General features: G+C 43.1%; 1 protein-coding gene across 1 annotated transcript; it reads left to right on the top strand.

Annotated features, from left to right (window-relative positions):
* Window positions 1-1,530: 1,530 nt before the first annotated feature.
* On the top strand, window positions 1,531-12,962 carry LOC140601041 (regenerating islet-derived protein 4-like). The gene is made up of 6 exons (XM_072769512.1): window positions 1,531-1,649; window positions 4,272-4,494; window positions 7,141-7,238; window positions 9,294-9,431; window positions 10,702-10,807; window positions 12,790-12,962. Exons 2-6 carry the CDS (start codon window positions 4,428-4,430, stop codon window positions 12,855-12,857), a joined length of 477 nt encoding a protein of 158 aa, XP_072625613.1. The 5' UTR covers window positions 1,531-1,649; window positions 4,272-4,427; the 3' UTR covers window positions 12,858-12,962.
* Window positions 12,963-16,002: the final 3,040 nt, after the last annotated feature.

Raw genomic sequence — 16,002 nt, 5'->3', positions numbered from 1 at the left:
AAAGAAAGGAAGGAAGGAAGGAAGGAAGAAAGAAAGATTGCTCTCTTACATTTGGACCAGTTCTTTTGAATTTAAAAGGTTTGGAATTAATATCTTTGTTCTCTGTTGTGTCATGATTCCCATCCAGCTGCCTAAAGGGAGAAAGGCCATGTTTAACCGTAGTGTAAAAAACAAAATTCATCTGGTGATTTCCTACCACATACTTTTAGGAAATTGAGGCTCAGAAAGGTTCAGGAGCCAGCCCAATGTTATGCAGAGAATAGGTAACAAAATTAGGACCTGAACAAACATTCATTTGAAGCCAGGCCTTGTGCTTTTTCTCCAAAGTATCATCAGAATTGCAGATGTTCTCTAAAATACATTTTGGGCACCATGGAAACATGACTTTCTCCTGTCCTACCGCAGATGTATACACAGGCTAGAAAAAGCCAGTGGAAAAGCTCAAGTAGCATTGTAAAAAGAACTCTGGGCTGAGAGGAAGAAAGCCCAGTTTCTGATACCAGCTTCACTCCAAACTAGCTCTGTCCTGAATCACTCACGGTGCTTCTCTGGGCTACAGGTTCATCGATGGTAGAGCAGAAGCACAGGACTTGAGAAATACCATTATCCTTCCCAGCCTTAAAGTTCTAGTCTTTAAAAAAAAAAAAAAAAAAAAAAGTTCTAGTCTTTTGAGGTTGAATAATTGCTGATATTTTCAACATAGTTTAATTTTTTTGCTATCAACACTAGAGAAAGAAATTGTGTTGCCTTTTCTAAATAGGCTATTTTCTTAATAAGAGTGTGTGATTCAGGAAACAGGGAAGACCTGAGGTCACTATCCAGCTCCACCACTGACCAGCGTCACACACCTGACTGAGCAGGGGCTCTACTATCTCTTAACGTTAAGTTTCGTCAGTGTGAAATGAGGGTAAATGTCCTACATAACTCCCAGGGGTTCTGTTAGGATCTCACAGAAACACCCTATGGTAAAACAGTATATCAATGTGAACTATTTTGACATAATTGTCCTGCATTAGGACAAGATTTCAGTGCCTTGTTCCTGAGGAACAAACAGTAGAAGCTGAAATAGATATTTGAGGAATGGGGTGCATGCTGAGGGGGATAGGATTGGTGCCTTAAAGGGGAAAGTCTGTTTGGACCCCTGGAGCACACGGCAGGGATGCAGAACTTCCATCCAGCCTGGTGGCAAATCTTTTCCACAAAGATAGACAGACACATCCTGATTCTCCAGAGATGAAGTGGGGCATCTTTATAGAAAGGGAGGAGAAAGAAAGGAAATTAACAGTAGAAAGAAATAAAAAAGATTGACAGAAGAAAAAGTAGATAGAGTGAGAGAAGATGGGCTTCTCACAGATGACAGGATGTTGTCAGTTTTGATAAGATGGGATGGAAAGGAAAGGCTGTTTACAAACAGGGAGGAGTTCTTCTGGCTATTTGATTCATTCTCAAGCCTTCTCCATACATTAGCTTTGACTACAGATAAGACTTTTATGGATGGATTATTACTTGAAGCAATATTATTGCTCTATGATTAAAACAAAGGTCATATAATTCTGGAAGCAAGAAGATATAAGAACTCAGGAAACTCCCTGGGATCTCTCAGGACACCAAAGAAGACAGGGGTCTTCAAAGCCTTGAGGGCCATTCAGGTAATTCTCTACCCAGTTGAGGGCAGAAGGCTTTTTTTTTTTTTTTTTTTTGAACATTAGTTTTCCTCTGCTAGCTCTTCACTGGGCCAGATATATTATAAGCTTTGGGTCTAATTAATGATGTTAGTCATGCTCTTTGCTGCTGTGTTTTTAAATTTGAACTATGCATTTCTTTTGTTCCTTATAAAGAGCATTATGTTTGGTGTCAGTGTCAGGTTAAATCATGGCTGTGAAATCTAGTAGTTGTGAAACTTTGGGAGTTACTTAATCTCAATGAATGTGGTATTTTCATGGGTAAAATAAGTTAGCAATATGTACAATACAACTTAGTTAGGGTTAGATTAGGTGGCATGAGAGCATTCAATGAATGTCAGTGTGATAAGATCCACTTATAGATTATTCCAAAAGATGCCGTACCTCCCTTCCCCCAGACAGTTAGTTTGACAGAGAAGTCCTTGCTGTTTGTGTTTTAAGGAGGTTGCAGGACATTGAGAGTACCTCCATCACTTTCGGAAGGGAGGTTCATCAGGGAAATGCAGGGTTAATGTAATTATGTTAAGGGGTGGTCATCACACCTTCACCATTTGGTTTCCTTTATTCACACTGTGTCAGAGTGCTCACATGGACTTGTGTAGGGATTGAATCTTCAGATAGTCTAGGAAAGTTTGAATATTATGTTCCATCATTTCCCTTAAGCAATTTATTATTTGACAGAATGTATATTCTGATTTTTGGATCATAAAGTATGCTCAAAGCAGGATTCAAGGAATCCCTCATCCTCATAATCATTTGGGAAAAAACCTTGGACCCAATGGCATGCTTACACTAAAATAAATGTCAGAGGAATGAAGATAAAAGAGAATATGGGTAGATATTTTAATCTTATGTGGATGGTAATGGCCTGTTTTTTAATATAAATTCCAAATGTTATAAAGGAGAAGGCAAATATGGACATTATTGAAATTTTCAGTGTGGCAAAAGATATAAATGAGAAGAAATACAAACTGGGAAATATTCTTAGTAATATATGAAAGGCAATAAATGCACAAAGAAAGGCCCTACAAATTCCTGAGGAAAAAAATAGCAATCAAACAGGAAAAATGTACAAAGCTGTAAACCAAAAATTTACAAAAGATATTTAAAAAGCTAATCAATCATCATATAAAAAGCTGTTCAGTGACATATACCCACCATTTGCTTCAACGTGGATGGAACTGGAGGGTGTTATGCTGAGTGAAGTAAGTCAGTCGGAGAAGGACAAACATTATATGGTCTCATTCATTTGGGGAATATAAAAAATAGTGAAAGGGAATAAAGGGGAAAGGAGAGAAAATGAGTGGGAAATATCAGAGAGGGAGACAGAACCTGAGAGACTCCTAACTCTGGGAAACAAACAAGGGGTAGTAGAAAGGGAGGTGGGTGGGGGATGGGTGACTGGGTGATGGGCACTGAGGGGGGGCACTTGACGGGATGAGTCCTGGATGTTATGCTATATGTTGGCAAATTGAACTCCAATTAAAAAAAAAAAAAGCTGTTCAGCTTTTTATATATTTTGAACATTTTAAAAAAATACTAATTTAAGTAATTTAATTACTAATATTTTTAAAAATACTAACAAAACAATGAGATTTTTGTTTATTATGCCAAAATTAGCAAGAAAAAAAACTGGACAAATTAAGTGTTCCTCAAAGTTTGGGGAACTGGCATTGCTGTCTGTGCACCATTACTGGAATGTATAGAACAGCCCATTCAGAGGGCATTTTAGCCAAGGTTATCATTGTGACTGTGCATGTCTGTGAAGTCACAACCCTGTGTGTGTGTGCACTTATACTAAAGAGGGAATCAAAACTGCATAACACTTATGTGAGGGGAAGAAGATTCATTACAATCAACCGTTTCTGAGAAACAAAACCAAGTAAAGGAACTCTATGACTCTGTTTATATAAATAAAATGACACACAAACCTGCACACATATACAGATGTACATGGAAAGATGTCTATCAGCTAGTCACTAAATTGTTTATTTCTGGAAGATTGAATTTACTTCCTATTTTCCAGTTTTTCACTGATCTTTTAATAATTCATGTACAGTCTGGTGATGGGGAAAGATAACAAAGCTATCTTCTTAAAAAAAAAAAAAAGATGGTTATCACCTAAGTGTAAAGAACAGAAGGTTGCCCTAATATCTACTTGTAGCCATGTGACAATGACCAAACCACTTCATACCCATAGACCTCAGGTCCTCTAATCTGTGAAATGTGGGTATTGGATCATATATTTACTTTTTATTCTAACAGAAAAATTCACTCCTGGGACCAACTTAATTTGATTGAATCGACTCTATAGAAAGTCCATTACTGCTCCAACTGTGAGAAAGCTTGCTGGTTCTCCTGAAAATAGCAGAAGCAAGGTCTTCACAATATACCAAATGCTTTCATCCAGACTTTTAAACTATTCAGCCCAGTACAGTTACAGTACCCAGTACAGTTAGGTCTCTGGCACTGGGCCAGAGGCCTTGCAGGTGACATAAATTAAATATTCCTAATCTCTACATTTAGCCTGAGGCTTCCTTTATTGTATAATCTGGGTTTAACCAGAACAAATTTTTTTTTCCTCCTTAGGTGATTTGGCATCTAAATTCCTGGGTCCGTTTCACCCACTGTGCTCAGATTGCAGATCCAGGTGAATCCAAGAACTTCAAGGGAAAAACTCACAGATATCTGAGACCCCTATAGTAGAGGTTTCTGAAGCATTTCTGCTGTCCAGGGAAGAGGACGATGGCTCCCAAAAGCATGTGGCTGCTCCTACTGCTGAGCTGCATAGCCAGCACTGACGTCCTGGGTAGTGAGTATCAGTCACTCAGCTGGAACTGAGCCTAGAGCCAGTGTTCATGCAGCAAACTCACATAGCCCTCCTTTCGCCAAAAAAAAAATGTTTAGGTGCTGCAGGCAGTGGATATCAGACAGGAATGAAAGACCATGTCACATGGTAAAAATTGCAAGGACTATAGAATCAAATTCTAGCCTTGTATAATTGTAAGCCATAGTTAAATTATCAACGAAATGTCAGTTATAATAATTATTTTACAAGTTTCTTGTAAAGGGTGGAAATAATGTATTTAAAGCACCTGATGCTTAGTGGTCAATAAGTGAGAGATCTAATTAGAGCTACCCAATGTTTACACATTGTTTTTCCATTTGAATATGCTGGGAATTCTGGTTTGCAAAGGACTTACAGCCTCATGGGAGAGATGACTCCTGCATACATGTAGACCCAGCATCAAGTACAAAGTACTTGAGTCAACAAACTGAGAATCAATAACCTAAGATCTTCTAGGAAATAAAGCCAAGAAGACTGTACACATGAATTAAGAATAAGTATCATAGAATATCTGAAATGGAAAATGAGATTTGGGTACATCTGGTATAATGCTTTTGTTCTGAAGAAAATCAGACCCAGAGGAGGTGGGGACTTGCCCAAGATCACACAGTAAGATTATGTGATGTTCTGGTGCCTAGTCCAGGGTGCCTTTCATAGTCCCATGTGGCCCCGTGAAGGAAACCATGCCTGAGCATGTATATAACCTGACATTCTTCCCACTGAGGAATACTTTGGCCATGGGGAGATCCATTGGAGGGACATAGGGAGAGAAGTAGTGTTCTTTGGGCATCGTATTCATGTCCGTGACTCACATCTGTGGTTCTTTTCTTAGCCTACCCTGGATGTGTCCTTGTGTTCTAAGGCTCTCTGCCCTCCACACCATGCCAACCAGCAGCCACCAGTTCTCTCAATCCTATGGGTGCCCGGTCCTGGGGAATTCAGCCACTTTCTCTGAACCATGCTAGAGTGTGAAAGACTATGGGAGGCAGCCTTCAAGCCCTCCTGTGGAGCCAACTAGCCAGATAGTTAGTTCCCTGTTGTTCTGGTTCTGGCTTCCCTGCAGGGGCTTGAAATTCATCCAAGCTAAACCTGGGGAGTGAAGTAGAGCCAGGACATTCCTACCAGTCACTCCATTAGTCTTCCACAGATCGTCCCCTCAGCTGTAGAGACTTTCTGGGGTTGCAGCATAGGAAGATCCAACTGGTTAGGGCTGTGGGACCAGGTCATGAAAGCCCTCACATGCTAGCCAGAGTAGGGAGATTATGTGAAAGCATAGGAAATCCCTAGAGATTTATAGGCAAGGGATGAAATAGAACAGGGAAAATAACAGTAGTGTCACTTGAGAGGGGAGTGAGGAAATGCTTGCTTTGTGACAATAACAGTCTGTGGACATCCACTAGGAATAGAAAGAGCCTTGCACTCATCTCTAGCATTGGAGCACAGCCACATGATCACAAAGCCCAAACTTGCCAGCTTGGCATTCCCTTTAACATCTAGGCCCTCTGCATTTTCAGCCACCTTCTTGTTTTTTAAACCTTCAGATATGGTATCATAGCCCACTCACTAATCCACTAGCACAAAGAACTTGTGCCTCACTCTGTCACAGATTCCTTGGCTTCAGGTCTTGATTCTTCATTTCCTTTCCACCAGACTTGCCCGAAATATTCCCTATACTTAAGACAAAATTAAATGCTTGCTCTTGCTGTGCACAGCTTACACATTTCTGCCCCCATTCGTCTGCTCACACCCCCCTTTGCCTCACATGTACCCTTGCTACTGACTTACAGCTCAGCTCACCCATCCTCAAGCTCCATCCAAGTTGCCATCTAACCTGTCCTGTGTCCCCCTAGCCAAAGCCAGCACTCCTTTCTTGTAATGCCTACAACTACCAATCTATGCCACTCATCCACTCTTTTTTTTTTAATTTTTATTTATTTATGATAGTCACAGAGAGAGAGAGAGAAAGAGAGAGAGAGGCAGAGACACAGGCAGTGGGAGAAGCAGGCTCCATGCACCGGGAGCCCGATGTGGGATTCGATCCCGGGTCTCCAGGATTGCGCCCTGGGCCAAAGGCAGGCACCAAACCGCTGCGCCACCCAGGGATCCCCCCACTCATCCACTCTTGTGCTGCCTTCATTATGGCTGTTTGACCTTAGGACCAATGTGGGGATTTTTCCAGTCACTGAGTATGTCTGTTCCAATTCTGCATTCCATAACTGGGGAGATAATCACAGGATGGCCTTGGGGTCCCAAGGACCCCATGAAATGGTCCTAGCTAAAACTCTGTGGTCACCTGACCTCCATGAGCCTCTCCTCTGGCAGACTACAGTGACTTTTTGAGTATCCTGGAATTAGTGTCAGTTCAGAATCAGTGTTCAGTAATCCCCCAAAGATCTCATTGTATCCTTTTCTCCAATGCACAGTTATCCTTCTAAAGGCCATAGTTCCCTTTGGAGAAGGCTGGGAGTAAGATTAACAGTATAAAGATTTGGCAACATAGCAGGGTCCTTCCTCAGGGCACCCAGCCTCCCCATCATTCTGTACACCGGCTAGTGCGGTAATTGATTGTTTTTGCCATCATGATTGTGATTGCCTTTGGTGTCTGTGCAGACATCATCATGAGACCCAGCTGTGCTCCTGGATGGTTTTATTACAAGTCTAATTGCTATGGATACTTCCGGAAGCTGAGGAACTGGTCTGAGGCTGAGGTAAGAAATCTGGCCCCATGCTTAGACAGGGATCTCTAAAGCAAGATGCCACGCAGAGCTGCAGGTCTCATGTAACTCAGAACTAAGGGTTATTCTTTGGCATTCTAAGGCTGCTGAGATGGAAGAAGGCAGTTGTATGTTTCAATTCATTCAGTTCTAAAAGCATTGATGGACTATGTGCTATATGCCCAGACCCTAGGTGGTCCATGAAGAAGTAAGAATAAACAAAAACAGCCATTGCTGTTGGAGATTACTGTCAGTGAGGACAGAAATACACAAAGATAAGGAGAATAAGAAGATAAAGACCTTATAGAAAGAAACATTGAATTGCTGTACCAGATTTACCAGGCCTGGGACATGGTCTTCAGAACCACCTAATAGAAAGTGAAGCAATCTAAACAAATAGAAGGCTTCACTGTCTACACCACCCAACAATATACTGGTTTTATTTCACTGAAGATACTCAAGTAGGCGCTCCACCTCAGAGGATTGTGGGGAGCCCATGCTGTTCTTTCTCTGGGTTGCAGTGGTTTAACTGATGTGACTGATTGGGGGCACCTCATAGGGATATGTGGTGTGATCTGCACCCAGAATGGCCTCAGAACTCTGTATACAAATAACTCAGCAATGATGGAGCACTTACCAAGTTACAGCTATTGAGGATACAAAGTCTTCTGTGGCCTTAGAAAGTGCAGGATTAGTGCAAAATTGTGATGTTGAAACAGAAAATTTCAGGGCAGTGTAAGCATAAGTGACGTTCCCAAGATTACACCCAGAGTAAGCAGTGAAGCAAACTCAGAGAAGTCAGCCCTAATCCAATGCTTCCTGGGATGATGTGGATGAGAGAGAGACAGAGAGAGAGAGAGAGAGAGAGAACTAAATGAAGGAGTTTCCCAGACACTATTCACTGATAGAAAGCAAGCTGATGGAGAGCAATCAGCTTTTCCTCAATTCTTGAGAAGCAACTTTAAGAAATTTTGGAGCTGAAAGTTTTTAAAGTTGCAACAGAACAGATAGTTATGTGCTTCCACACCAGTCCCTGGTCTACCTTTACTGGGATGAAGATACTCAAAAATCCAAATAGGTTAAGTCCTGTGGCTACTGCTGAGGAAAAGCAAACAGATAGGCACATTCATCTAGAATGAAAAAGTAGCTAACACAAGATCTTCAATTCTAAACCAACATTTGAAGAGTCTCCTCTCTCCTGAAAGAGGCATCACTCATTTTTAGACAATTCACACTCCTCATATTTGGTACAAAATAAAGTACAGAGCATTTGTTTACACTTTACCATGTGTTATTCTTGTGCAATATAGGGGCCAGAATAATTTAAAATAAAAACAGACATGGAACTTGGGGGTTATGCAGACCTGGGCTCTATTCTTAGGCAATTAAGTCTAACACCATTTTCTGATCATGCGTTTCTCCACCATAAACTAAAGGTGGCTCCTATTTGTTAAGACTGGGTGAGGATTCAGTGAGAGAGCATGTGTGAGATGCTCATCATACTGAAGGTGCTCCATGAAGAACACTACCCTATCCTATCCACATCCTGTTCACATTTGAACACCTCCAAAATCAGATGTTCCCTTATTTAGATACAGTGGCAGTGTTTTTTTCTTTCTTTCCTGGTGGGACATGAACAAAAAGGCACATTTTATAATGAGTGATTTCTTAGATTTTTTGCGATGCAGAATTATAATATGTAATTATAGCAATTATATCCTCACAAATTCCCTTGTGTAGCAGGTAAGGAAAGTTCAGAGAGGTCATATGACTTGTTGAGGTAACATGACGCAAGAACAGGAGGAGCCCAGGCACTTCCACTGACCCTAAAGCTCACAACGTTGCCTCGGGCTGCCTCTTCCTCTGAAACCTCACACTTGTGACAGTTGTATTTTCTCCTATGGAGACAGGAAGTGTTATGGGGTTTAGATTTCAAGTTCTGGAGGAGATGGGGCTGCACACTCCATGCTGCTTGGTGCACCAGGGTTCTGGGATGAGGACAATGCTTTTAAACCTCAAGAGTTGATTAGCACAACTTCTTGCCCACAGCTCGAGTGTCAGTTGTATGGAAACGGAGCCCACCTGGCATCTCTCCAGAATATAAAGGAAGCCAACATGGTAGCAAAGTACATAACTGGCTTCCAAAGAAACCAGCCTGTGTGGATAGGCCTGCATGACCCACAAAAGGTAACTTCAGAGTTGGTTCACAGATGCCCCCTTGGGAAAGCTGGATGGATTTAATTTTCTTTTTTTTTTTTTTTTAAGTTTTTATTTATTTATTCATGAGAGACACAGAGAGAGAGGCAGAGACCTAGGCAGAAGGAGAAGCAGGCTCCCTCCTGGGAGCCTGATATGGGACTCAATCCCAGGACCCTGGAATCATGACCTGAGTCAAAGGCAGAGGCTCAACCACTGAGTCACCCAGGCGCCCGTGGATTTTGATATAATGTCAAAAAATGATGCCCATAACTCTTACCACTATGCTATTTTTAAAGAGAAGTTGATCTTTTAGTTTAAGTCATAGAAGAGGATTTAATTTTCTGTATTCATAACTGAAGAAAGTAAATGGCTAATAAAATCCTGAAAAATTTGTGCAATGTCTCTAGTTATCAAAGAAATGCACATTAAAATAGCAATATAATTTGATTTGTAAGATTATCAAGCTTTTGCTTTGTCTTAATGAATAATTTTTTAAGATGTATTTATTTATTTGAAAGAGAGAGAGCAAGTGAGAGAGAGAGAGAGACAGAGAATGTGTGAACATGCAAGAGCAGAAGCAGGGGGAGGGAGAGGGGCAGATGGAGAGGAAGGGGAAGAAGCAGGCTCCCCGCTGAGCCAACCAGGAGCCCCTCAGTGAATAATATTTTTAAGGCTATAAAGAAATTTTCCAGTAGATGGAGACTTAAATTCATACAACTGGAAAGTGTTTGGAAAGTAGTTTGGAGAAATGCATGTCAGTACCCTCAACATATTCATGCCCTTTGACCCAAACATTCTACCTCTGGGTTTCTACCTAAGAAAATATGTTTAAGTACAGAAACAGCTTCAGAACAAAGTTGTTCATGGCAGTGTTCTTTATAATAATTGTAAATTAGAAACAATATAATCATCATCAATAGAATTATAGTACACCATTCCCACTTCAAAATGTTTAGGAAGCAAGATGCACAGTTGAAGAGGTATCTTAAAGCTCATATTTTAGCACATAAAACTGTTGTGGTTGAGAAAAACATTTATACCAGAAGTAAATATGGCAAAATATTAGTAATGTTTTTCTCTCACTGATTAAATGGGATGAGTTTTCTATTTTTCATTCCGTGCACATTTCTGTGCTTCCCCTATTTTTGCAATGACAAATTTTTACAAGTATTCAGAGGGCTGGAGAGGAGCCTCTGGCTATGAGCCCGTGAGCAGGAGGCCTGTTGGCTGACTATCTTCCATCTCTGGTCACTTGCAGAGGCAGAAGTGGCAGTGGATCGATGGGGCCTTTTATTTATATAAAAGATGGTCTGGTGAGTCCATGGGCAAGAACATGTACTGTGCGGACATAAGCGCCAGGAACAGTAAGTCCTCACGTGCTGTCCCTTGCCTTTTCCTAAATCATAGCCCTGCCCTTTACCTGTAAGAGCAAATATGGACCGTCCGCTCCTCATCGCCCATCCACACCAACAACTCTGTTTTCTATAGGACGGTGGTCTTGCCACAGACATGGTGTACCGACCTTCAGTCATCTGTGACCACTTTACAATCTCAGCCGTATCAATGGCCCAGTGGTTCATCTGTTTACTTAATAGGTTCTTTACATCCATGCACTTTTTTTCTGAAATAGGCTTATTTTAAAATCCTATTATATTCATACCATGAAGGGGAAAGATGCCACATTTTGGGAAACCCCGACTACCGGGAGCAAGCATGCAGGACTCCTTTCGGACTTCTTGATACTCAGGGGTCCCTGGGAGGCACAGGACCTCGTCTTTGCCTGCATTCTTCCCTCTTCTTTGTTCCCCTGGATTTTGTCCCCAAAATGCAGGGCCCAGACCCTCAGCTGCAGGCTGCACATGATCACGTGAGTCTCCTGGTTTCTCTTGTCTGCTTTCATTCTGGGCTTTTTATGCTAATAAGTTAGTCTCCGACCTTTGTACCAATGACATTTGGGGCTGGATAATTCTTTGTTGTGGAGACTGTCCTGTCATCGTAGGTTCAGGATACCCTGATGTCAGTAGATCCACCACCACCCCAGGTCGTTTTGACCAAAACTGTCTCCAGACGATGCTACATAACCCATAAAATCCTCACATTTGAGAACCACGGCGGATAATGATGTGGAACATTTCCCTTATAAAACAAGGAAACAGAATATCAAAGATAAAGGGGCTACTTGATGCCAAAGACATTGGGTTTAAAAGGGCCATCATGGTGTCACCAGGGCACCGCTCCTGGGCAGGAAATGGGTCTGGGAAAGACCTGGACTGAGGACTCAGGGACGTGAGGCAGGGGGGCTTCCCTCTAAGGAATAAAGTTTATATGCACAAAAAAGAGCAAGAAGACTTTCCAACAGCAAAGGATGAATGGTGGGTAAGGTACAAACTCTGAGGCCAGGTCCCGACCCTTCACGAGGAGAAGGTCTCCTCGCAGATGAAGGAAGGGCTTCTCCCAGACTTGCAGAGACCCCAACCGCTGCTGTGAAAGGCGTAAGACAGTCCAGATAGAAGGGACACAACCAAGATCAATAGGTAGAAGCTAACAAAATGTGTATATCTGTCTAAATTAAGGGAGAAAATTGTGAACAATTAACACTATTCAAAAATAGAATGGGCTACCTCCGGGAAGTAGTGAGAACCCCATCACTGGAGTTAACCAAGCAAAAGTGGACATTGTAGCTGCTAAGAGTGTTAGGAGAGAAGCTCCAAGGCACATGGAGAATTGACTGAGGAACACTTTTATTAAATTGTATTTTATTTATTTTTTAAAGTTTTTATTTATTTATTTATTTGAGAGAGGAGAGAGATCAGGAGCAGAAGGAGAAGCAGACTGCCCTCTGAGTGGGGAACCCAATGCGGAGCTTGATCGCAGGATCTCAGGACCATGACCTAGGCCAAAGGCAGACACTTAGCTGACTGAGCCACCCACATGCCCCTAGAGAGATGGATTTCTTTTAAGGAACTGGCTCATGTGATTGTCAGCCTGGCAGAGCTGATGTCACAGTCCGGGGCCGGGGGGCACCCTGGACGCAGAATTCCTTGCTTTTTGGGGAAACTCCATCTTTTCACTGGATGATTATGCACATTATGGAGGGTAATCTGCTCTACTCAGAGTCTACTAATTTAAATACTAATCACAGCTAAATAAAAAAATTCCCTCACATGAAACACCTGGGCGCACATCCCAGCCCAGTGGACACATGAGATTAACCATGGCAGTGCCTTCCCGGGGTTCCAAGCAAAGCACTCAAGTAACACAGGGAAGTGCAGTACAGAGCCGGATGGGTTAGAACGTGTTTATTTTCTTTTTTCTTTGTTCTTTTCATCTGTTTATTCTCTTACAGATTTTTTAACTTGGGAGAGCAATGATTGCAGCAAGCAGCAGCATTTCCTGTGCAAATACCGACCGTAGAGCGTGCATCGAGGCTGTGCCCACCCCTCACAAGCCCCTGTCCTCTTCCCTCTGTGCATGCTGGCTGCATTTGACCATGATCTCAAAGTAAACATGGCAACAGAGGCTGATGAGGCCCTTGCTGCACTCACTTTTTTAGGTTTATTAGAGGCAAAGTCCTCAACGCTGTTTGCAACAGTGGCTTCCAGTTCTAAAGGTCACCCTGGGATCCATCCCTGTGGTCCTGTTTTCCTCCTCTCCACTTCTGGCCATCTAGGGGGACTGGTGAAGTCCCTGGGCATTGGGCCATCAGGTGTAAAGGTTGGAAGACAGGAGGAGGAACCTGAGGAGTGAGCTCCCAGCCCCTTTCAGCTTCTGAACCCCTCTGCCCTTTCTCTAGTGCCCACATCCTCCTGCTCAGACACCTCCTTAGTCTTCCTTCTGCAACAGGGCATGTCAACCAGCAGGGTTCCTATTAGGCTGATGTGGACCACAGATGCCAGGGCCATCTTTTAGTAAGTAGCTGTCTGTGTAGAAGATTGCTCTGTTCCAGTTCAGTAGTGATGGGAATGAAAAAGGAAACGACTCAGAAAAATATGCCCATGTGTTTCTTCATCTCCTTCCTCCTAGACCCTGCCTTCCCTCAGAATAGCTCCTCCCCAGCTGTGGCCCTGGTTTGATGAGAGGAGGGAGGGAGGCCCTAGGCCTGGCCAACCTCTGTGTCGGGGTGAATGGGTGGTGTTATTTCAGAGTGAGTACAGCAGCTGATAGGGGTAGACAAGAGTCACAGCCAGTGGCCTGGAGCTGCCTCGGGCCTGATGCTCCTGTCTCCCCAGCCACTAACAGCCCCATCTCTTCACTCAAGCCTCTCTGCCTGGTGAGGTTTGAGATCCCTTATGAGGTGGTTGCTCTAATCCTCAGGAGGTAATTTCTCGCTTGTACAGATTTGGGACTCTCTAGGTCAAGAATCTACTCGGCTATATAAGAAGAAATAATATGGACTGGACAATTACAGAAAATACGGCTTTGGTGTGATCACATCTGCATTTCTTAGAAGCACCACAGTGAGTGAGGTTGTGCGGCCAAGCCACGCACTTCAGGCTGTGTGGATGGCCATTGGCTTCCCCCCACATTGCTCTGCCAACCAGTCCACACAGAGTCTTATACCCGAACCTGAGAAAGCTCCCCTGCTCCCCTGTGACATTAGTAGGCTGAGACTAGCTATGACATGCTGGCTCACAGAAGAGTGCAATGAGGATAAGGGAAGTGAAAAGAGAGCTGATTTTCCCACCCCACTTCTTCCTCCCTTCCCCCACACCTTTGTCACTTTTGCAACCAAAGAGGAAGACATCAGAAATTATAGGTCGCAAAAAGGCTTGGTAACCCAAGGGATAAATGTCTTAATGGTGGGAGCTCAGACAAGATGACAGGCTGATAGTTAGCTTCAGCAAAAAGCAACCACCAACTCTTACCAGGGTTCTGAGTAAGGTACCATCGAGGAAACAAACAAAGGTATCTGATTTTATGACGGAAGATAAATCTGAAATGCCAGACTGATAGGATCCATGTAAGGACCTCACTGGATTAAGTACCAGATTCTGTGGTCTTTCCTGTAAGAAGTAATAGAATAGAAGAGAAACATAGGTCACAATTTCCCAAAAAAAGTAGAGATTCTCCACGTCTCCTGACTATGGCACATATGAGAGATAAAAGACACCATGGCCTGCCCACCTCCCCTAATTCATTCATCCTCTCCTCCAGAAAAGGAGCTCATGATAGCAAAGAAGCAAAGACAAAATAAAAATCCAAGGAGTGATTAATAATAGATATACCAACAGAAAGCAAAGTACAATCTAACAATCATTCTGTAAATACATTAAAAATACTTAAAGCATGTTTAAAAACAGTTCCAACTGGGCAGCCCAGGTGGCGCAGCGGTTTAGCGCCGCCTGCAGCCCAGGGTGGGATCCTGGAGACCTGGGATCGAGTCCCACGTCGGGCTCCCTGCATGGAGCCTGCTTCTCCCTCTGCCCTTGTCTCTGCCTCTGTCTCTTTCTCATGAATAAATAAAATCTAAAAAAATTAAAAAATAACAAAAAAAATAAAAACAGTTCCAACTGAGTAGCATCACCAACCTAAAACACTCTTGGTGATGTAACACTAACTAAGCACTCTCCTTGAAATTGCTGGAAGGCCAACAAGCTGCATGTGTGTGAGCACAGGTCCCAAACACGGGCAAGCAGCCATATGTCTTATTAGAAGGCTGGTCCTTGGTTAACTTTAGAACTGTGCTGGTTTCCAGTTCTGCATATGGAATTTTAATAATCTTTAATTATCCATCGAGTAGCTATGTCATTCAACAGCACCTTATTAAACGTATGCTATGTGCTAAGAATACATTTCAGGGATTGCGCACCGATCAATGGACAAACTAGATGAATCCCTTGCTGTTAAAGAGCAGGGGTGAAGAGTGGAGGCATAAACACAACTAAATAGACAATGTCGTATGAGAGGGTGACAGGTGCTGTGATGGAAACACAGAGCCAGAAAGGGGTACGGGGAGCAGGCCTGAGGGTGCTACGTAGACTAGTTAGTACACTGTTGGTCACAACCGACAGCCAGACTGTCTAAGGAAAACAGAGGATGCGTTGGTACATGTTACTCTACTGTCTGTGGGTAGATATGGGCTTCAGGAATAACCCGACCAAGAGCTCAACAAAGTCACCAGAACAGGGTTTTCTCTCTGCATTTTTATACCTGTTTTGGTAGGAATGAACCTCATTATCAAGCCCCATCCAGTTGCAAGATTGGCAGCCACAGCCCCAGTGCTCACCTTAGGAAAAAAGACACCCTCAGCCCTCAAACAGAAGCCTCCAAACAAAGCCTTATTGGCCAAGGATCCCCTGATGTGCATCATTTGCTCAGGCCTCAGCCCATCGCTATGGCCAGGACGGTGGGATGTGGTGACTAAGTGAAGGGCAGCACATGTGCATCCCCTGGATCGCAGGGGCCAGCCAGCTTCACCTGAAAGACAGGGCCACTACTCGCAGACACAGTGCCCTTGTGGGAACTAAAGAGGATGCTCTCGGAAGACAGCCTCCTGGACCCCAGGACAAAAGCAGGCTGGAATTCAGTCCCTACCTCCCCCTTAGCTGTGTACTTTTGA

This window comes from Canis lupus, chromosome 12 (genome assembly GCF_048164855.1).
Source record: "Canis lupus baileyi chromosome 12, mCanLup2.hap1, whole genome shotgun sequence".
Classification (NCBI taxonomy): domain Eukaryota; kingdom Metazoa; phylum Chordata; class Mammalia; order Carnivora; family Canidae; genus Canis; species Canis lupus.
This window is presented reverse-complemented; position numbering and strand designations above follow the sequence as displayed.